This window comes from Bubalus bubalis, chromosome 17 (genome assembly GCF_019923935.1).
Source record: "Bubalus bubalis isolate 160015118507 breed Murrah chromosome 17, NDDB_SH_1, whole genome shotgun sequence".
Taxonomy (NCBI): Eukaryota; Metazoa; Chordata; class Mammalia; order Artiodactyla; family Bovidae; genus Bubalus; species Bubalus bubalis.
In genome coordinates this window covers 27,245,423-27,267,045 of record NC_059173.1, presented here as the reverse complement: position 1 = coordinate 27,267,045, position 21,623 = coordinate 27,245,423, and the positions used below count along the sequence as shown (strand labels likewise).

At 44.4% G+C, this 21,623-nt stretch overlaps 1 protein-coding gene across 6 annotated transcripts in view; it reads right to left on the bottom strand.

The window, feature by feature from the left end:
- LOC102397015 (splicing factor SWAP) overlaps window positions 1–21,623 on the bottom strand; it is an 80,414-nt gene that overhangs the window by 31,646 nt on the left and 27,145 nt on the right. For 5 of the 6 annotated variants that reach the window (XM_006045512.4, XM_025267845.3, XM_006045513.4 and 2 more), the window contains exons 8-13: window positions 11,419–11,659; window positions 10,350–10,481; window positions 9,686–9,779; window positions 8,756–8,927; window positions 1,724–1,954; window positions 484–674 (exon numbers count right to left, since the gene is read on the bottom strand). In XM_006045512.4, the coding sequence (XP_006045574.3) occupies window positions 484–674; window positions 1,724–1,954; window positions 8,756–8,927; window positions 9,686–9,779; window positions 10,350–10,481; window positions 11,419–11,659 (1,061 nt within the window). The remainder of the gene's footprint in view (window positions 1–483; window positions 675–1,723; window positions 1,955–8,755; window positions 8,928–9,685; window positions 9,780–10,349; window positions 10,482–11,418; window positions 11,660–21,623) is intronic. The other variant, XM_006045514.4, reaches the window with a different exon arrangement.

Below are 21,623 nucleotides of genomic sequence, written 5' to 3'. Positions count from 1 at the left end.
AACGGCATATGCTTACTTCACATCTGTCTCACAGTCTGGTAATTCTTGCATTATTTCAAACCTTTTTCATTATTTGATCTGTGATCAGCGAAGTTACTACTGCAAAAAGGTTACGACTTGCTAAAGGCTCAGATGATGGCTGGCATTTTTGGGCATCAAAGGATTTTTAAATTAAAGTATAGATTTATCTTTCAGGCATATGTGCTTGCACACTTCAGAGACTACGGTATAGTGTAATAACTGTTACACACACGGGGAAACCAAGAAATGTGCGTGCCTCACTCTGCTGCCAGGTCTGGAACTGAACTCCATGGTCCCTCCACGGTCTGCCTGAACAGGCACTCCATCCCACGGGGGAGAGGCGCAGGGGCTGCCCACAGCCTTCACGCAGCTCGAGAGCTGAGAGGCTGCAGGATTCACACGCAGGTATTCTACCAATGGTGCTTAGTTCAGAGCACTGATGTGGACCCTTTTAAAACTCACCTCTACGCTGAAAGGACTCTCTTCAACTTTCCCGACTTCTGCTTCTGGCAGAGGATTTTTTAAGGTCTGTAAAAATAAAGCGGCTTTTCTTTTACGTTCTGCTTGGAGCTGTTTCTCCTTTGATTCCTTAGACGCTTGGGCCAGCTTTTCCCTGGCAGCAGCTGCCAGTCGATCCTCCAACTTTTGCTTTGCTTAAGGAATAAACAAAGAAAAAAGATGTTTAGAGCAAGCTGTATTTTATAAATACCTTGCTGTCTTAATTTTCACGGGCAGTAGCATGGCCATGAGATACAATGCAGTTACTTTAAAACATGAACATGATACTGATTTCAGGAAAGGTCAACAAAACAGGCAAACAGATTTCTCAGAGAATTAGTTTATAATGCTTATTATTAGTACTTTTCATAAATTTACTTTCAAACTCAAAGTCAGAAAGCTGATGGGGTTCCATAGCAGTGAAACCTGGAATGATGAGACTCTTGGAATGGTTCTTATATACAAGTGCCCAAACAGTCATACCAGGCAATGAACACTCTGTGAAAAGTGTTTTATGCCAAATGAACCGACACACAGTTGAGTTCACACGCAGTAAATGCAGATTTAGCAACACAGGCATGAACACATGTGTGCTGGGGAGAGGAACTACAGCATATCGCAAGTTCCAGGACCTCCTGTGGTTAAAGAGTTATCATTTATCAATGCTGTGTGATCTGTCTGTGTATACATAGAAAAAGCAATTCACAAAACCAGAAGAAGAGTGCTTATTTTGAAAGAAGGGTAGAACACTGCTGGTCATGCGTCAGAGATGAGCGGCGGCCACACTGTGACCCATGAAGACGAGCCGCAGTCTGAAAACCAGCAGGGGCCCCGGCCCCTTCAAGGGTCCGATGGTTCTGTAGGGAGAGGCCTCACAGAAGGGCACCTGCTGGCCCAGAACATTAACCCGAGCTGGGAACATGGGCTGAGCATTTGCCCCAGGGCTGCTATTAAAGCACTCTTGGCCACTCTCAGCTCCTCCTCGGAAAACAAATCGCCGAGGGCACTGCATCTGAGCTTAATGAACAGCAGTGCTCCTCATTTGACTGAGAGCTTCTCAGCTGAACAAAAACATCACACAGCTCCCCAGTGGTCTGCTTCCAAAGGCTGGAGACTCTAGTCGGCAGTCCCGTACTTCTGGCTTAGTAGGTTAATCTTGTATGTACATACTTTTCTTTTAAGAAGTTTAAAACATTTGACAAACCTTGCTTTGCTTCTAGCTCCTCCTGGGTAAGTTGAGGCCGCTTCTCCTCAACAACTACACAGGGTGGGGCAACTGCCGGGTTAGTGTTTGTAGCACTACTAGAACTTTCTTGGCCTTCTTTGCTTTCTTCATCATCATCACTGTCATCATCTAGCTTAACACGATTTTTTTCCAGGGGAAGTAGATCATTTTCTTTGGCCTTGATTGCAAAGCTTATTGGAGCAAATGAAGCTATTGAGAAAAGGTGAAAATGGTAATACATTTTAAAGTAACTGGAAGCACAGAGCAAAAATCTCGGCCCCACCATTCACATGAGCATCAGTTGGTGGGAGCAACGTCTGGAGTGGAGCCACATCTTACGCAGAGGGAGGGTCTAGGGGCCGTAGGCAGTGCCCATGATGTCAGAGAGCCTTTAGAAGGATGTCACACACCCCAGGCCAGAGGCCAGATGCAGGGCACTGCAAGCACCGGCTCCAACTCGGGCCACGTCAGGACGCACACACCGAGTGCCAGCTGGGGTCACTTCAGGGCCAAATGGTCAATTTTTGTTGATATTTTCCTTCTTTTTCTGGGCTCAGCACATAGCTGAGTTTCCGTAAGTAAGCATATGATGCGACTCCACTATTAAAAGTTACTTCTAAAAAAAAAAAATCCCAACTATATAAAATAAACTTTTTTTTTTTTTTTTTTAAACAAAAGCAAGATAATCTCTTCCTTTATTCAGCAAACATTTGACTGGGTGCCTACTTTGTGCCAGGCATTATGTCAAACTATTCTCTGAACCTGTAAGACAATTTTAAACCTAAGATAACAAAAATTTAGGTGGTTCAAATTTTTTCTCTCCTAGAATATTTGGAATTTTTAATTTAAGAGAAATACAAAGGCCCAAAAGGAAACAATCTTCTTCCCCTTCCCCCCATCCACTCAACACTCACTCACTGGGTCCCTTCTTCCTCAGACACTATGGTAAATGGCTCCTAAGGACACCTAATTGGTTGTAATAAGATACTTTGTTTTAAAAACCATGTGTTATTACTGATGAAAGCTATTCAAGTAAACCTCAATGAAGGGTGATTTTAAGTGCAGCACAAATGCGCTGACTCTGAGAAGGAAGTGGATCTGGGTTAATGAAGGCAGGTTCTGAAGTGGCTGGGGTTGTGAGGGTGAGCTCACTCAGCTGACCCCCGAGGCATCCCCACTTTCAGCATTTTATGGTTCCAAATCCATGTGTGACTTGAAGCTGGCAAATAACCCGATCACCGACATATCATCATCTCTCGTCAATAATCACCTCAAGCTACAAAGCACACCCTAAGATGTTCAATGTTGGTAAACAAGATGTTCATTGTTGGGCTTCCCTGATGGCTGCGATGGTAAAGAATGTGCCTGCAATGCAGGACACCCGGGTTTGATCCCTGGGTCAGGAAGATCCCGTGGAGAAGGGAATGGCTACCCATTCCAGTATTCTTGCCTGGAGAATTCCATGGACAGAGGAGTCTGGCGGGCTACAGTCCATGGGGTAGCTAAGAGACACGACTGAGCAACCTAAGGCACATACAAAGCGCTTTTTTATAGTCAGAATCAAAGGGGCAAAATCAGTCTCTGTGTGGAGTATGCAATGCTATGCACTTGGACTGTGCAGGGTGGTGCACGTTCCTAATAAACCCCAGACAAAGAACACAGGAGGAAAAATACACTTTGTTGGGAGAGTCAATATTAATCATTTTACTGTGGTTAAGAACAGCCCTTATCTTTTGGAGATACATGCACTCACACTGATGGATAAAACGCCAAGATGTTGGGATCTGCTTCAGAATATCCTAGGGGTGGGCTGGACTGAGTGTATAGATAAAATTAGTCAGTGCTGGCCACGGGAGCTGGACGCTCAGTGCTGCACGTGTGTGTGGTGACTATTCCGCCAGGCTGTGTTTTTGTACCTGTTTGAAATTTTTCATAAGAAAAAAGTATCATAACATTAACCCTGTATTGCCTCTAGGTCTCTTTAATAAATCAAAGTCAAAGAAACATGTCACTATAAAAGAAAACTTCAGTTAACTGTTAATCAAAATTACTCAAGTTAACTTGGGGCTAAAGTACTATATCATAAAACAATTTTAAAACAATTACTCCCCATCTTCAGGCCTCCAAACTAAAATAAATTCAACCAACAAATACATTAAAAGGAAAACATCTGGAACACAGCTTAATGCACGCCAACACCATGCATATACTTTAAAGTGACTTAAAATAAGAGAACTGACTAATACGCAGTCGACACGCCTCACCTCACTTCACATTTGTGACCCCAGGAAGAGACAGAAATGAGCAAGCCTCCCCATTTACAGATAAGGAAGCAGGTTAAAAAGGTGAAGTAACTTTCTCAATGTAGCTCAGCCAGAAAGCAGGCGATTAGGAATTACTTCCTTTGTAGAATTATTCAATTTACAACTATTGCTTCTACATGGAAGCTTATTTGCAAGTCACATCACAACATGTGAAGAGCACTTCTTACAGCCTTCAGTGTCCTGTTGTGTTAGGAGGCAGCCCAGGCTCCTGGCCACCTCTCCCACTGTGTTCCAGGCCAGCCCTGTCCTCCGACTGGAGCTGTCGCCCGCTTTTCCTCGCCTGGCTTTCTTCCTCGGCTCTCCTCAAATGAAGCCTCTCCTCGGCAGGGCCTGCTGGCCTCTCCTCCTTCAGGCCACTCTTCACAGTTTGTACTGCGTGTGTGGTCTGCTCACCTGGAGCCTGGAACAGGCAAGGACTGCAGCACTAATGTGGCCCAGGTCTGCACCGACTCTCAGGAAACACTTGTGCATGAACCCCGTGTCTGGCCCTCCGCCTTCCACATCAGACATGCTTCCTTTCTTAAGGTCATTAATAACTTTTAACTTCTATGGTAAAATATGTTCTCGGTGGGAAATTGTGAAAACATAGGTGAACAAAATGAAAGACCAACTGCAATCTGGATATGGGAAAAAAACGATCTGAATATCAGTGGATGGTTCCGAGGCACAAACATGTGCATGTGTGCTAATACAGGACAATGGGACCATGCTTTACAGGTTTTAGCCCGCTTATTATTTCCACTTAACAAGCGTAGACAGCTTTCCATGTCAAATACATCATTTTAATAAATGGCAGTCATATTCTTAGTGTGGACATGCCAGTTTATTTCAATCTCCCACAGCTGTTCCCACTTTTTTATTTTTGAATGCTCATGAGCCTTGTGATGAACACCTGGCCGAGACAGCCTGGGGAACCAGCCATTTCCAGGAGCGGGAGGGCGTCTGTGTTTAAGGTGGGTCTCCACCGTCAGGCTTCCTCCTCCAGAGAGGCCTTACCAACAACACTCCACGGACGGTGTGTGAGGGCCCAGACGCCCACACCCTCTCTTTTACTTTAACTTACCAAAGTGGAGGCAAAGAACAGTATCTTGTCAGTGAAGATATATTTTAAAAATCTGTTCACATACCACCTATTTTTCTTTTGTGAACTATCTTTTCGTGGCCTTTGTTTTTCTACTGCAGTGACTTTTCTTATTGATTCACAAGAGCTCTTCCTATAGCAAGGATTTTGACCTTTTATCTTCTGTTATTATTAGCAATCACTGCTGTCCTGACATTTGTCTTTCAACTCTATATGGGCCCAGCTCCCGTCAGACCTATTAATCTTTATCATTTATGGCTTAAATTCTTAGGCAGTCCTTTCCAACTCTAAAGACTAGGAAAGAACTATCTAATTTTCTTCTCCTTTCATGGTTTTAGTTTCTGCATTTAAACACTTTGTCTGGAATCATTATTTATTGTCAAGTGGGGTGTAATAGTCTAATTTTTTTCAAATGGAGAGCCTGTTTTTTCAACATCAATTATTGTCATACTAGGGAAGCTGTCTCATAAGCATCTTGGGAACTGTGGGTGCTGTTCCGGCACCTGTCTGGTGCTAAGACTGGCTGTACTGGGAGATTTTGTGGTACGGTACCCCACTGGGACTTCTGCAAGGAACCCCACCTGCCCACACTTGCTCTTACTGCCCTTCCGAACCTGCTTCCATCTGAGAAGCTAACACCTGGGCTTCACAGGGCTCCTGGCCTGCACATTGCTAGGCTTTGTGAGGCTAAGGTACTGGGGCTCAAGAACTTTTAAACTTTCGATCTTTGGGCTCTGGAGGAGCTTAAATCACAAATTACCTTGACCTTGACTTTGTCCTGGCCTGCCTGATTTTAGAGGTATTTCATTGACCAATGTTTTCTAAATTCTTTTAGGCCTATAGATCTATTTTACTGCCTCTCTGGAGATCATTTTAGCAATTCATACTTTCTTAGACAATTTTATCATTTAGTTTCAAAATTTTCAAATTTAGTTATATATATTGTTTCTGTGTACTTAAAAATAAGTTTTTTTCTTCCTTTTTTTTCCATTATGTGTGCATTTGCTTTCTTTTCTACACTGTATTAAACTTGCACAATGATGAAAAGTTTTACTGGTCTTTTAGTATTTCCTCACTGATTTCTGCTTTTTTTAGTGATTTTCCTTTTCTGCTTTCCTTACATGCATTAGGTTCTTGAGTTGAATGCTTGGTTTGTTTTCATTTTTTCTTTACCAACACAAGCATAAGAAGTTATAGGTTTTTTTTTTTAAGTTTTCACTACATTTGATAATTTTTTGATAATAGTCGTTTTCACTTTCTTTGACTATTTTAGGGCATGCCACATCTGTAAACTCTGCTCCAGCGTTTAGAATACTTTGCATTCAGAATCTGATATACCTTAATTCCCTGGCATTTAATGCCATAGATACATGTCTAATGTGCCAGCCTGCTCTTTTCCCCCTGTGGAGGACAACCTATTTTTCTTTCTAGATGGCTTTTCTTCCATCTTTATTCTTTTCCTTGGAAATCTGAGGAAAATTCTGAACTTGTTTTCTCATCCAATCTGATTTTGAGTGCTTTATTGTATTTTAAAAATTGGCAATCTTTTTGTAAATCTTTTCCAGATGTTGGATTATCAGTTACACTACTTTTACAGTACCTTTTAATTCTGTGAGAATAGAAATCAGAGAGTAAAAGAATTTTCCTATAACTTAGTAACTGCTTCCAAGGGCTCAGATGCATGTCCTTCTGAACTCTTGCTTCTTTGCAGGTGCAGTGACCTGTCTCAGGCAGGGTGGGTTCTGTTAGACACCTGCAGCTCTCAGGCGTCTCAGGCTCAGAGAGTGCAAGGAGGCGAGCACGGTTTCATCTGCTGAATTACCGGGCACTCACAGGGGAGTGGAGGGTGCCCCATGGAGGGCAGTAACCTTGGCTGAGGGGCTGACCCACTGCATTGGATCACACTGACAGGGCCCAGCTGCCCTCAGATGCTCCTGGCTGTTCTGGTCTTTGGCCTGCTCCCTTCTTTGGTTGACAGTGGGTTCTCCTGGGGGTCACTGTCACTGACTCCCCAAATGTCCGGCTTGTTCCTATGAACTAAAGTCCAGATGGGCCGGCTTGTCTTTCCTAAGCATGTTCCCCCAGCTTTTGGAGCAGTAACCAACCCTACCCTTCTTTTATAATTTTTAATTGAAGAATAATTGCTTTACTAGTAATGGTTTTTACTCTCTACTTACTACATTCTTTTGGTTATTCCAAGGAGAGTCTGAGGACAGCTGGGAGGGGTGAGAGATGAAACACGCATGCTCAGGGAACCTCCTATACTGAGAGGCTTACAGATGCTTTCCTACTCTCCTAAATCACTGGTTCCCTAGTTATTCGTTTGGGTCATTCTGGTCACTCTTGAGAACCTTGTCTTTGGTTGGTGGGAAAGGCCCTCCTGTGGTCCTGGCCCATCCTGCACCGCCTGCCTCTCCTCTCGCCCCAGCACTAGCTCCAGCGCCCCTCCTCCACCTGAGGCCACCAGTTTCACTGCAAACCTCCCACGTGGTTTCTGCTTCACACACTCCCCACACAGGGCAAAGAGACTCCTCTGATCTAAGCTGTAAGGTGTTTTGCCCCTGTCGGGAGCCTCAGGACCCACCGGGAGGGGAGAGCCCCACAAGCTGGCTGAGGCTACCTTGGTGGGTATGCCCCACTTGACACCTGAGTCGCTCGGACCGCTTCCCATCTCTGAACCAGCCACACATTTCAGATGGCACCGCCCATGCCTGGGTGTGAGCCTGTTTCTGGGAGTCCCTTTCCCTCTGCATGCCCTTTCTTGTTCCCACTTGGTAGAATTCACTGCTTCTGCGCATGTTCTACCACACAGGGTTCTCTGCTAATGTGCCTGTGTCAGCTTTTTTCTTTCTATATGTCTGTCCTGGTAGACAAAAAACTCCTCCCAAGAACATAAAGGGAAACTGGAATGGAGTGAATGGAATACCGCCTGGTGAAAGTGAAGTCGCTCAGTCGTGTCGGACTCTTTGCGACCCGGTGGACTATGCCTACCAGGCTCCTCTGTCCATGGGATTCTCCAGGCAAGAATACTGGAGTGGGTTGCCATTTCCTTCTCCAGGGGGTCTTCCCGACCCAGGAATCGAACCCAGGTCTCCCGCATTGGGAATACCTGAATGGAATACCGCCTGGTAGAGACCCTCAAGGGAACTGCTTTAACAAATAAAGAAAACTAATTCCATCGGCACAATAGTCTGAATGTAGTTTCAGAAGTCCAAGGGGGTACAAAACATTATTTGAAAAATTCTAAACGCTTCCATTAGCCCTAACACAAGAATAGACTGTTAAAAACAAATGTATACCTAAGATGAGTTTGTATCCAAATGACCCCAAATTCAAAATCAATAAAGTATTGGGTTGGCCAAAAAGCTTGTTCAGGTTTTTCCATAAGACAGTACAGAAAAACTTGAACAAACTTGTTGGCTAACCCATATGCTATGAAGTAAGCAAGTTTCATTACAGCAACTTAAAAGGGGCAGCCATTCCCTCCTGTCCTATGGTTGAAGGTAGCTGACCGTAAGTGGTCTAGCACTCTTCGTTGCTAATTTAAAGTGACACCTACGAGGTACAAGATCAAGAATGGAACTCTCGGTAGTGAGGACAGCGTACCTTTCACAAGCTTCCCGTCTGGGACAGCTCTGCTGGACGACGCCTCCTTCTTCCCTGAGGAGACACCTCTTCCCCCTGTGTCGGCTGCGTCTTCAGACACACTATCTTCCCCAGCGTCACTCGGCTTTTCAGGAGCAGGCTCTGCAGGAGTCTCTTCTGGAGCTGACACAGCCTGCAGAGGTTACAACATGACTCTGAACTGCTCACCGGAAATGATGCAGGATTTGTCAGGAAACAGACACAGAGTATGTATATTTCATGGGACAACAGCACTGCTATGTTACTGCCTAAGTAACACTAAGGAGCATACTTTCTAACTCAGATTTACTATTTTCTGATAGAACAGACTGAAAAGAGGAGTATAAGGAGGTATTTCCCCTCTAACACCATTTTGGGAACAAATGCCCACAACTTCTGTGGAAATGGATCACTGAGAACACATTTAGAACACCAAATTATGCCTGGAACCTGCAGATAAGTCGGTTTTCTTCAGTTTGAGGAGTCAGAGATAAAAACCTGAGGAAATCCACTGATATGTTTTCTACCAAAACAGGTTTTGAAAAACATCAGGGTGTCCGTGTAAATAAGGAGAGGAGAGGAGAGACAGAAGAAAAGGATTATAAGGACAGGAAGAAATGCTTCCAACAGGTACCTAAGAATCAAACGTGGGGCCGTTTGCAGGGAGGGAAGTTGTGAAGGGAGCTGCTAGCAGGCGGCCCTCAAGGACAATGGTGGGCAGCACCCTTGACTGGACAAATGATCATCAATGAACTGTGAATGTGGTCAAAGGTTTTAACAGGTATAAAAGAGAGAGGGGGAGAAAGGTAAGTCAGTAAAAGCAAGACATCCATTACACCTAAAAGCAAGTGTAAAATGTATAAGCCCTATTAGTACACATCTTGAGAATAAGACCAGTCTTCCCACACATACCTGTGCATTCTCACCCCCTTCTTTCTGGAGGAAGAACTGCTTCTTAAACTCATAATAGGCATTATACTGGTGCCAAGGCTGCAGGAACTCAAACCTAGCAACAGAGAAGGGTTGAGCCATTCAACAAGACGCGCTCACTGCAACACCTCAGATCCGACCAACCACACCTGCTCCGACTTCACAGTGACCGACTCCTAGGATCTCAACAACCCCTCGTGGCAGCCACAACACCCCCCACACACTTTACAGACCCAGGAGACTGGGGCAGAGAGCTCATCCACAGTACAAAGATCACGCTGCAACCACAGCCTCCTGTTTTTACATTAACAATCTGAGCATGGAACATTATTTGATTAAAAACACAAGGTGAAGTTGGTTCTAAACTTCAACAGCAGATTCTTGAAAAGCATGAATTACCGACTTTTATTTTAGGCAGGTCCAATATTTTTAAAAAATGAAGCAAAACAAAATGAATGAATAAAAAATTGTAACAATAAAGAAGACCACCACCCCAACTCAAAGTAATTGAACAAGATGTATTTATCTAAACATAGGATTAAATATATATGTATATATATAAAGAATTATGTAGCTAGGTTAAAAAAAGAAGCTAAACTAAACCTCAAATACCATCTACCTATCCCATATAAACTCTTTCACTCACCGTTGATCATTCTTGGCCCGCACGCTGGTCTCAAACTTAAGGCCGTTCCTGGCCACGTACTCTGCCAACTTGTCAATCACAGGCTGGATGTCGGGGGGTGGGGGGATGATGGTGGCCACGGGAGCAAGTGCACTGCAAAGATGAACAGAGTCACACCCACAGCACTAGGCCCTCCCCCAGATCACTGGTCGGGGCAGCCGGCACAGCGGCTGGAGGAGGACTCGCACTGTCTCAGTTCCCACCAATAGGTAAGTTACACAGAGACAGGGATGCGCTTATCTGAGATGACTGGGACTCCGGGAACTAATCAAAGCCAACCCACTTGAAACAGGGACTGAAATATCATTGCTGATTGTGAAAATAGGGGTTTTACTCAAAGTGACACTTAAGGTCATGAAAATAGGATCATCTCCTCCCGTTTCCCTCCAATTGCTAATTCTCAGAAGTAACCAAGAATAAACCAAGTGTGGATTTTTTTATCTTAAAAATGCTGGCTAGCATAATTCATCACCCATAGTTTCATCTTTGACTTTCTAGCACGTTCAGAAAGTGGGTCATTTCTACAAAAATACCCAAGTGTTCTGTCAAGTTTCCTGAGCATATTTTCAGCACGTTCCAGTGCCTGGTCAACTAAGACACTCAGAGTCCCCTCCACACCACCCCTGACAAGGGCTGGGGGTTTAGTCCCTGCCGTGCTAGCTCTGTGAGTCAATGGTTTGCTGGGCTGACGGCCAGGTTACCGTTTCCCACTTACATCAACTTTACGAAATCCGGGTTTTTGGCAAATAACTGGACTCCATACTGACTATGCCCTATACTGTCTACCTGAGATGGTGACACAAAGAACAGATGCTGGGGCTCCAGGGAGGGGTGTGGGATGCTAACAGTGAGGGAATTTTCTCAGTTGGTTAAATCTCACTGCTCTACATGCCTATGTCATGATCAACCCTGTAACGTGGGGACTTAGATAATAAATACTCAGATAACAGAGACCCTCTGTGTGACCCACATTACAAAGAAGCCCAATCCAAGAACACACATGCTCCAGGTGGTCAGCAGGAGAGCATACCTTGTGGTGATGGTGGTGGAGGTCACCCCACTGCTCGTCTCCGCCGTGGTTGGTGGGGGAGGTGGCGTGGTCCCTGGAGGGGGTGGGGCAGTGGCAGTCACTCCAGTGGAGCTGGACACGGCCACCCCGGCAGGCAGGGTGCTGTAGTAAGTGGCAACGTCAACCCCTGGAGGGGGAGGTGCCAGGCAGTAGGTGCCGTCTGGCAGCATGTAGTAGCTGTAGTACATGGCTGCCACCGTTGCTGTGAAGAGACACATTTTGAGGGCATGAGAGTGGCAAATGATGGGCCAGCTGACTAGAATACACAATGCAGGGAGAAAGGGACACTTGCTCAAATGCAGTGTCCCTTCTGTCCAATGTCAATCATGTATTGTCTTTATTTTTCTGATATAAGAAAGGATGCCCAGGGGGCAAAACAATTTGGAAGAACTGGACAATGTCCAGACACACACCCAGGAACAATGGAATCTGAACATGCACGGGGACATTCAGAGAAGCTCACTGCCTACACAGACTGCAGAATGGCAGATTAGGACAAACTCCCCCATCCAGTACACCAGCTCCCCTCCTTGTGTGTCTTGTGAGATGACCGTCTGAGGACTAAACCCCTCCACTGGCTTCCCTGTTTGACAACAACTCTCCACTCTTTACACTTGTTACTTTCCTCTTTTAAAAATTTGTCTTGGCATAAATCCTTTTCTTAGGTCTCCCAAGGTAACAGACACAAAAGCAAAAACAAACAAATGCAACCCAATAAAACTTAATAAGCTTTTACACAACAAAGGAAACTATAAATGAAATGAAAAGACAACTCACAGAACGGGAGAAAGTATGATGATGTGACCAACATGGGCTTAATTTCCTATATACAAACAGTTCATATATCTCAATAACAAGAAAACAAACAACCCAATCAAAAAATGGGTAGAAGACCCAAATATATTTCTCCAAGGAAAACACACAATGGCCAATAAGCATACAAAAAAGATGGTCAACACTGCTAATTATTAGGGCAATGCATTAAAAATACAAGGTATCACCTCTCACTAGTCAGAAGGGCCATCATGAAAAAGTCTAAATAATAAATGATGAAGAGGGTATGAGAACAGGGAATCCTCCTACACTGTTGGTGGGAATGTAAATTGATGCTGCCACTATGGAGAATAGTATGGAGATTCCTTATTCCTTAAAAAACTAGAGCCACCCTATGATCCAGCAATTTCGCTCCTGGGCCTACATCCAGAGAAAACCCTAATTCTAAAAGACATGCACCCCAATGTTCAAAGCAGCACTATTTACAATAGCCAAGATATGGAAGCAGCCTAAATGTCCATCAATAGATGAATGGATAAAAAAGATGTGCTATATATGTACAATGGAATACTATTGTTGTTAAGTCGTGCCTGACTTTTTGTGACCCCATGGACTGTAGCCTGCCAAGACTCCTCTGTCCATGAGATTTCCTAGGCAAGAATACTGGAGCGGTTGCCATTTCCTGTTCCAGGGGATCTTTCTGACTCAGGGATCAAACCTGTGTCTCCTGCATTGTGGGTGGATTCTTAAAACTCAAGAGAATATTACTCATCCACAAAAAAGAATGAAATAATGCCATCTGTAGCAACATGAACGGACCTGAGATTATTACTTAGTGAACTAAGTCAGAAAGAGAGACAAATATATTTGATATCATTTACATGCAGAATGTAAATGGGCTTCCCTCATAGCTCAGTTGGTAAAGAATCTGCCTGCAATGCAGGAGACCCCGGTTTGATTCCTGGGTCAGGACGATCTGCTGGAGAAGGGATAGGCTATCCACTCCAGTATTCCTGGGCTTCCCTTGTGGCTCAGCTGGTAAAGAATCCGCCTGCAATGAGGGAGACCTGGGTTCGATCCCTGGGTTGAGATCCCCTGGAGAAGGGAAAGGCTACCCACTCCAGTATTCTGGCCTGAAGAATTCCATGGATACAGTCCATGGGGTCGCAAAGTGTCGGACATGACTGAGCGACTTCAACACAGAGAATCCAAAATATGATACAAATGAACTTATTTACAATAGAGAAAGTCTCATAGTCATAGAAAAGAATATCAAAGAGGGAAGGAGGAGACATAAATTAGGTATTTGGGATTATCAGATACATACTGCTATATATAAAATAGATAAAACAACAAGGTCCTACTGTATAGCACAGAGAGCTATCCAGTATCTTTTAATAAACTATAATAGAACTGAATCTGAAAAAGAACATATATTATATATAATGGATATAATAAACAAATCTGATACATATCTCATATACATACATGTATATACACGTATGTGTGTGTTTAGTCGTTCAGTTGTGTACGACTCTGCAATCCCATAGACTGTAGCCCACAGGCTCCTCTGTCCATGGGGATTCTCCAGGTAAGAATACTGGAGTGGGTTGCCATGCCCTCCTGCAGATCTTCCCAACCCAGGGATCAAACCTAAGTCTCCCACACTACAGGCAGATTCTTTACTATCTGAGCCACCAGGGAAGCCCATATACATCTGTATGTGTGTCTGTGTGTGTGTGTGTAGATATAAAAAACTGAATCACTTTGATGTACAGCAGAAACTAACACAACACTGTAAATTAACTACACTTCAAAAATAAACAAACATACATTCGTCTTGGAAGTAAGTCATCTCGTCTACAAAGCTGCGCTGCTCTGTAGCCACTGCATGTCCCCACCTCAGCACAGAGATGCACTGCAATTTACTTAGGAAGTCCTGATGGACACTGAGATCACTTTGGGGCTTTATTATTATAAACAGTGGCGTACAATAACTTCTTACATATTTTGCCCACACATGCTAGTATGTGTAAGACAAAGCCTATTTAAAGACAAACAGCAAAAAAAAAAAAAAAATAAAAATTCCTGTATGTTTATTCTTTTTCTTTTGGTGAGGGAAAAAAATTCAAAACCAGCAAAACCACAGAAGACCCAATGATCTAATTAAGCATCTAAATTTCTAATCCTGTTGTAGATAAGCAACTGGTTCTGACTACAGAGATTTAATTTCCTGTTCATTAGAGGATGGTGAAAGATTTTTCTAAGTAAGGAATTATATTTTGATTTTCAATTAACTTACTTTAAGACAAAAACACAAATAGCAAGAGCTATTCACTGCCAGTGGTGTCCAGCACTGGAGGCCATGCAGGGAAGATGCGGGAGGTGCAGCAGCTCCCTACATCCCCTAACAGCTGGATCAGAGCCCTGCCACCCTCGGCGGGAACGACTGCATAGTTCACATGCGCCGCGGGTGTATCCGCAGATGCTAATGACTTACTCTCTGTTAATTACACACGTCTCAATTCCTAGGTTGTGACTCTCTGGCTTGATGCTGTGCACCAACCACCGTTCACGTTGACAACAATATTCCACATTTTCAGAGCAGTGTGTGTGGCCTCAACATTATCTCTACGTGATCTTCAGCATGGAGACATTCAGACCACACCTCTGAAGGCAGGCGCGGGCAGAGATGAGACCACAAAGGGCTGGGCATTGAGGGAGGAAAGGGAGGTTAGCTCTCTAAGCCCAGCACTCAGCACACAGAGTTTGATGGGTGGACAAACTGATAGGACGTTCACATACAAGCTTTTCCTAACCAAAGGAGGTACCTGAATGTGAAGAGAAGCCTCTGTGAGATAAACCATAACCTTGAAAAAATGGAATTACGTTTCCCTTCATCCCCTTCAGATAATCAAGCTACCAGGGTCTTTCTTCTCACCCCTTGGGCAGAGCCACCATCAGAGGAGGAATGAGGCAGCATCAGCAAGATTAGAGTGTGCCCTGCCCCCCACCCCTCGACAGAGCACACCCCTGTGTATACTGGGGAGAGGGGACAGACAGCAAGTGCTGTCCAAAATGTCACACCTCAAGGAAAGGACACTCCACGTCCTGTTCCAGACAGTTAGCCTCTTGCCTGAAAACAAGTCAAAATACATTTAAAAAATGTAGCCATAACCAATGAAACAAATATGAAATAAAAAAAGTCTGTAATTAAGTTTTGATTATATATTATGCAATTATAATTTAATGCATCCTTTATGTAATAGAAGTGAATAAATTATTTCAAAAACTGAGTAACATCCCTTTGAAAGTTTTGATATGAATATGCAGATTAACCATCAGTCTATACCTGAGCTACCCATCATATTAAATTAAAACAAAGACTAAAAATAGGCCTGCCAGAGAAATGGCAGATGAACTTAAGAACTCATCCATTACAAACGTCTAAAAACATGTGCTAAAATAAAGGAGAAATTTAAAATGCATAGCTGAGCTCAGAAAGAAGAAAAGAATCCATCTCCAGGTGTGAAAATCAAACAAAGCTTCCAAACCCGAAGGCATCTCTTAAGCCTTGGGTTTACTCAGGATGTGGGGATTCCCACGCTGGAAACGGGGCTCAGGCTGCAAACCCAAGGGCCACCCCAGGATCCACTCTGGGGAGTCCTGCAGAGGACAGACTGGAATCAGAAACCCAGGGACAACATGTTCGGGATGCCCTCTCACTTCTTACACAAGAACTCTGTGAGTCCCTTCCAATAAATTCTAATTATACCTTGCAAAGGTGAACAGGAATTTGAAAATCCCTGTACATCCAAAAATAACCCTGATGGCAATGAAACATCGGAGGCGTGGTGAGCTGAGAATGCAGACTTGCTTGCTGCAAGGTGCCTGCTGGGGCAATGCCACAGCTGAGGACTCAACACTGTGGCCAATTATGAGGCTGTTTCTCCAAGATTCTCTGTGCATGGAATGTCACAGATGAAAAGATTTTAGGGAGAAAGTTGTTTCTCTTCTTTTCACCACAGACACTGAGGTCTGGGTGGATGTGACAGGGACAATCTCAGCAAAGACCCATGCCTGTCCTGTCTTGCCCCCTAGTTTATGGTGAACAGCACTGCCCCTCGTTTCTGACCCTGGCACCTCTAAACCGTGTCTTCTGCCTGCTATGAAGACCTTCCTAGTTTTTTTTTTTACATTCAACAAATAATAAACCCTGATGAGGATGTATAGAAAAGGGACCCCTTATACACTGTTGGTAGGAATGTAAATTAGTGTAGCCACTGTAGCAAACAGCATGGAGGTTTCTCAAAAAACTAAAAATCAAATAAACATATATTGGAAAAAAAGAAAATACTAACCTGAAAAGATACATACACCCTAATTTTCACAGCATTGTTTACAATAGCCAAGATATGGAAGGAACCTAAGTGTCCATCAGCAGATGAATGATAAAGAAAATGTAGTATATATACACAGTGGACTACAATTCAGTCATAAAAAAGAATGAAATCCTGCCACCCGCAGTAACATGGGTGGAACTGGAGGGCATTATGTTATAAGTGAAATAAGTCAGACAGAGAAAGACAAATACTATATGACATCACTTACATGTGGAATTTTAAAAACTACAACAGATTAGTGAATATAAAAAAGAAGTAGACTCACAGAAAGAACAGACTAGTGGTTACCAGTGGGGAGAGGGAAGAGGGGAGGGACAAGACAAGGATAGGAGATTAGTAAGAGGTACAAACTATAATGTGTAAAACAAATAAGTGCGACTTCCCTGGTGGTCCTGTGGTTAAGAATCCACCTGCCAATGCTGGGGATGTGGGTTCGATCCCTGGTCTGGGAAGATCCCACAAACCGTGGGGCAACTAAGCCCACGTGCCAGAGAGCCTGCGCTCTCTAACAAGAGAAGCCACTACAATGAGAAGCCTGAGCACCACAACTAGAGAGTAGTCTCTGCTCACTGCAACTTGAGAAAGTCCACATGCAGCAACAAAGACCCAGTGCAGCCAAAAATAAACAAATAAAAATTTAAAAACTTATTTAAAAAATTTACTAAAAAAATAAGCTACAAGGACATATTGCAAAGCACAGGGAACTCAGCTAATATTTTATAATAACTATTAATGGAATATAACCTTTAAAAATTGTGAATCACTATGTTGAACACCTGCAACTTACCACCTCTGCCCCAGGAGGCTCTGCTCTGCCTTCCTGAACACACATTGCTGGGGCTGTTCTCTGCAATCTGGGCTGTTGGCACAGAGGGCCGTGCCAGACCACCTGCACAGCTCCCAGGACAGAGCAAGCACCAGAGACATGTTTAGAGTGAAGCCTGCTGACTGAAGGGCGCATGCGCCTCCTAAAGACCCTTGGGCTGAGACATTCTGCAAGAGCGAGAAGCTGGGCACGCGACACCACCCCACAACACTCGCTGAAGACGTGCACTTGCCCTGTGGGGCCTCACAGCTCTTTAAGTCCTTGAAACCCTTTAAAATGACCACCAACTAGAGCACATGTGTTTTTGTGTATAGCTCCCAAGTCAGAAATTCTTCTAAGTTTTGACAATGCCTGGACCAGATGGCGCAAAGAACAGACAGAAGTCTGGTTCCTGGGAACTTACCACCGTGTCCCAGACTGAACTGGGGCGGGGGCAGGGGCAGAGGGAAGGTGCAGGGTTCCAAAGGTCCCCTGCGGTTCCGTTTCCCCCTGAGCTTCCATGACAGACTGCTCCTTACTAGGTCTGCTGTTGATCTCAGGATTTTCTGTGAATTTTCCAAGAGGGGATTGGATTTCACCCCAAGTTAAATGTTGATGTGATTTTAATAAAAATCACTGAGTACCACAAACACCTACTCCAAATAAACCCAAGACAGATATTTCAGTGAGGGTCTACACTTTCCAAAGGCAGGTATAGTTATATGGAAAAAATTAAGTGGCTTAAAAGCACCAGGCACATCCTTAAGCACTTCCTCCTCGATACTGTGCGTGCTTAGACAGCTGTAGAACCCAGGGTCACAGAGACCTGCCTAATTACTTCAAAGCCCTTCTATTCAGTTAGCTTCTTGCAAAAATCAGAGCTAATTTACTGATATCTGTATGCAACCTTAAATCTCATATAAATAAATCTAACTCTCAGAAGAGAACGTCAGCACTGGAAGGGTTCTTGGAGATTAGAGACCTGGTGAGCAATACTTGCTGTCAATTCTGGAAGATAAACATGTGTTTGTATTAAAAATGAAAATAGCTTTCCTGAGTTCTGTGGAGAAATGAGTATATTCTTAAAAAATCGATCCACTCTATTCACATGAGAATGTGAAGCAGCAGCACTGTTACCAGCTGAGCGGGCCTGGGCAGCAGCAGCTACGCCCCCTCAAGGTCAGCGCCTGGCCCCCTAGCCTGCATCCCAGGACTTTTCTAATAAGTTCAATGACTTTAAATCCTGTTTATACTTGCTGATTCCAGAACTGCCATCTCCAGCCCTGAGCTGAACTAGTACATTAAGTGCCTACTCAACACCTGCACTGGGACATCTCCTAAACCCCACAGATGGACTGTGTCCAGAACAGGGTTGTCCCCACACATGGACATCTCCTGCTTCCTGCAGCTGCATCAAGCCTCCTCCCACCGGGTCATCCTGGCTTCCGTGGTCTCTCAGACCCATATTTGACTCCCCAGAATCAGATCTCTTTTGACCGCTGTCCCGGAAGCTCCAGGGTCCCCTTCCTCAACTAGACAGAGCCCTTCCCGCCCACCCAGCCAGATTACTCCTCTGCTGGGAACCCTCCCCAACAGGTCCCCAGCCACGCTCCCCTTCTGTGAGGCACCTGCCTTCAGGCCTCGGGGCCCTGAAAGCCTTGGTTCAAGGGCTTCCCTGGCTCCATCCGCCAGCACTGTGCACTCACTCCCCCAGGGCTCTTGTTGATTCTGTGATGCTCCGCGATGGAGGAAACACTGTTACGGCTATCCCCAGCATCGGATGCCCACGATGCCAGCTTGTTCAATGACCGTATAAATCACAAGAGGAAGAGCAGGAACTGGAATGACATGGAGCAAAGACTTCTAGGAGAGAGAAGTCTGGAACCTTCTGAACTCTGAGGGGCAATATTCAACCCACAATTCTGGGTCCATCCAAATGACCTATCATGTTTGAGAGCAGTATCCAGACATTTTCAGACATTCAAGGATTAAAAAAATAAAAAAAAATCGGTCTTCTTGTGTACCCTTTCTTTCTTGGCAAACTACTGGAGGATGTACTCTAGTAAAATACAGGAGTAAACAAACCAACCAGGAGAAAACAGCCCTAACACAGGAAAGCAATGCCTGGAAGTCACCGGAACATCCTGAGCTGCAGGCTGGGAACAGGGCCTGTCTAGACTGGTACCCAAGGCATACAGCTCAGAAACACAGTTGTCAGTCACCACAATGTGGACCGTGAATGCAACCACTAATATCACAGAGAAGTTGCCGCAGAAGCAAACACGAAGCATGAAGCATCAAGACTCGCTTAAAAAGATGGCACTGTTAGCAAGCACCCACATCACTCACTGTCTCTGCAAACTGGAGGCGAGGAAGTCAAAGCAGTGACCTGGCTGACTGTCCTGGCACCTGATAGCTGGGGCTCCTCTGACAGAGATCAGGACAGAGAGACAGGTCCAAAACTTTGCAGAGGAATCGAATTGGTGCACAGGATTAGTGAATAAACTATTTCTGAATTGTTCCCTTTTGAATTTTGATTAGGAAACAGAGGTTTAAATATATTAAAGTTACAAAGTAGCCAAAACCAAAACTAAACGAGTGATATGAGCAAAATTTAGGGTATTAGAGCAGACTTCACAGGGGCACAAGTGAGCCGAATCATCATTTGTCATAGCAAGAGAGATGTCAGAGAAAATCTAGAGCTGATAAATCCAGAAACGGTGCTATAAATGCATTATTCAGAGATATGGAGGAATCCTCAAAAACTTGCAACAGTTAAAGCATTTATTATTTGACTTGAAAATATATGTTTTACTTTGGAACACTTTTAAAAATTATTTTAATCAAAGAGATAAGTAATTTATCCTATTTACCATAGTCTGAGCTCAGGCCAAAGAGTTCAGAGTTCAACATTATTCATTCTCGTCTTCAATGTATTACTTCATGGTTAGTCTTTCCTTTCCTCGGTCCATCCAGCCAATATTTGCGTCAGAGAGGCACCTGAAGCTGGGGATCCAGCAGTACCCACGACAGACAAACCCCACCCTCTGGGATCTTCTGTATGGCAAGTCAGAGTATGAAAGTAAACCAGGGGATAAACAAAGTAAGCTCCAGTTCTGACAAGGGTTATGGAAACATAGAACAGGGTATGTGAGAAGAGGATGAACTAGAGGAAAGGACACTGTGCAAGGCCAGGGAGACCTGACCTGAGCAGCGACAGCTCTGAGCAGCAGCATCGCAGGCCGACGAGGAGCCAGTGCAGGAGCCCTGTGGTCAGCGCCCACCGCACAGGAAGCACAGTGTGACGGTGCAGGGCAAGGCGCAGAGGGGAGGCAAGTTTCCGGAATTTAAACGGCATGGGAAATCAAGAGAACGGTTTGCGTAGGGAGGTGCCAGGGCAGCTTCCACTGACCGCCACAGGAAGCATAGGCTACGGGAAGGCTCCCCAAGACTGAAAGGGGCTGCAACAGATGACAAGGCCAGAGAGACAGTAGTGTTATGTGGTGAGGAGTGTCAGATTCGAGAGAGGCCCTGAACGTGATCCCCAAGGATGCGCAGCAAGATGTGGGAATCGGGAGGAGAAAACTGAGGTGACGCCTGATGCTCTAGCCTGAATGACAAAGTGAAGGTTGGTGCTGTGCCCTCAAACAGGGGCATGGGGGGGCCAATACAAGAGTCCTGCTCTGCATGCACTCAAGTTAGGGGGTGATGGTGAGAAGGCAGGTGCGGCGGGGGCTGGAAACACACAGACACTTCCTACCACAACAATACACTGTAAATGCTGGAGTCTTAACGAAACAGGTCTTTGCTATAATGTTAAAGTTTGTAGGGCTATCATACTCATAAAAAAGGAGTAAATAAAATAAGAATACTCATATTCAGGTGAAGTCTCTTAAGTAATTTTGGGATAGACCAAGGGTTGGTAAATTTTCACTACAGAAACTCAGGTAGTAATTATGTTAGGGTCATGGATCAAGCAGCAACACCGAGGATATTATACAGGCACTTAATAGTGAGTAAAAACAAAATTCCCACATATTTTTAAATTGCTGAAATTCAAAATACAGTAAAAATAATTGAGTGCAAGTTTTTTTGGGGGGGAGGAGCAGAGGTCCATTAGTGGGAAGAATACAAATCCTTTTACACAGTAAAACTTCCACTGAATTGGGGTTCATAGTGTCCCC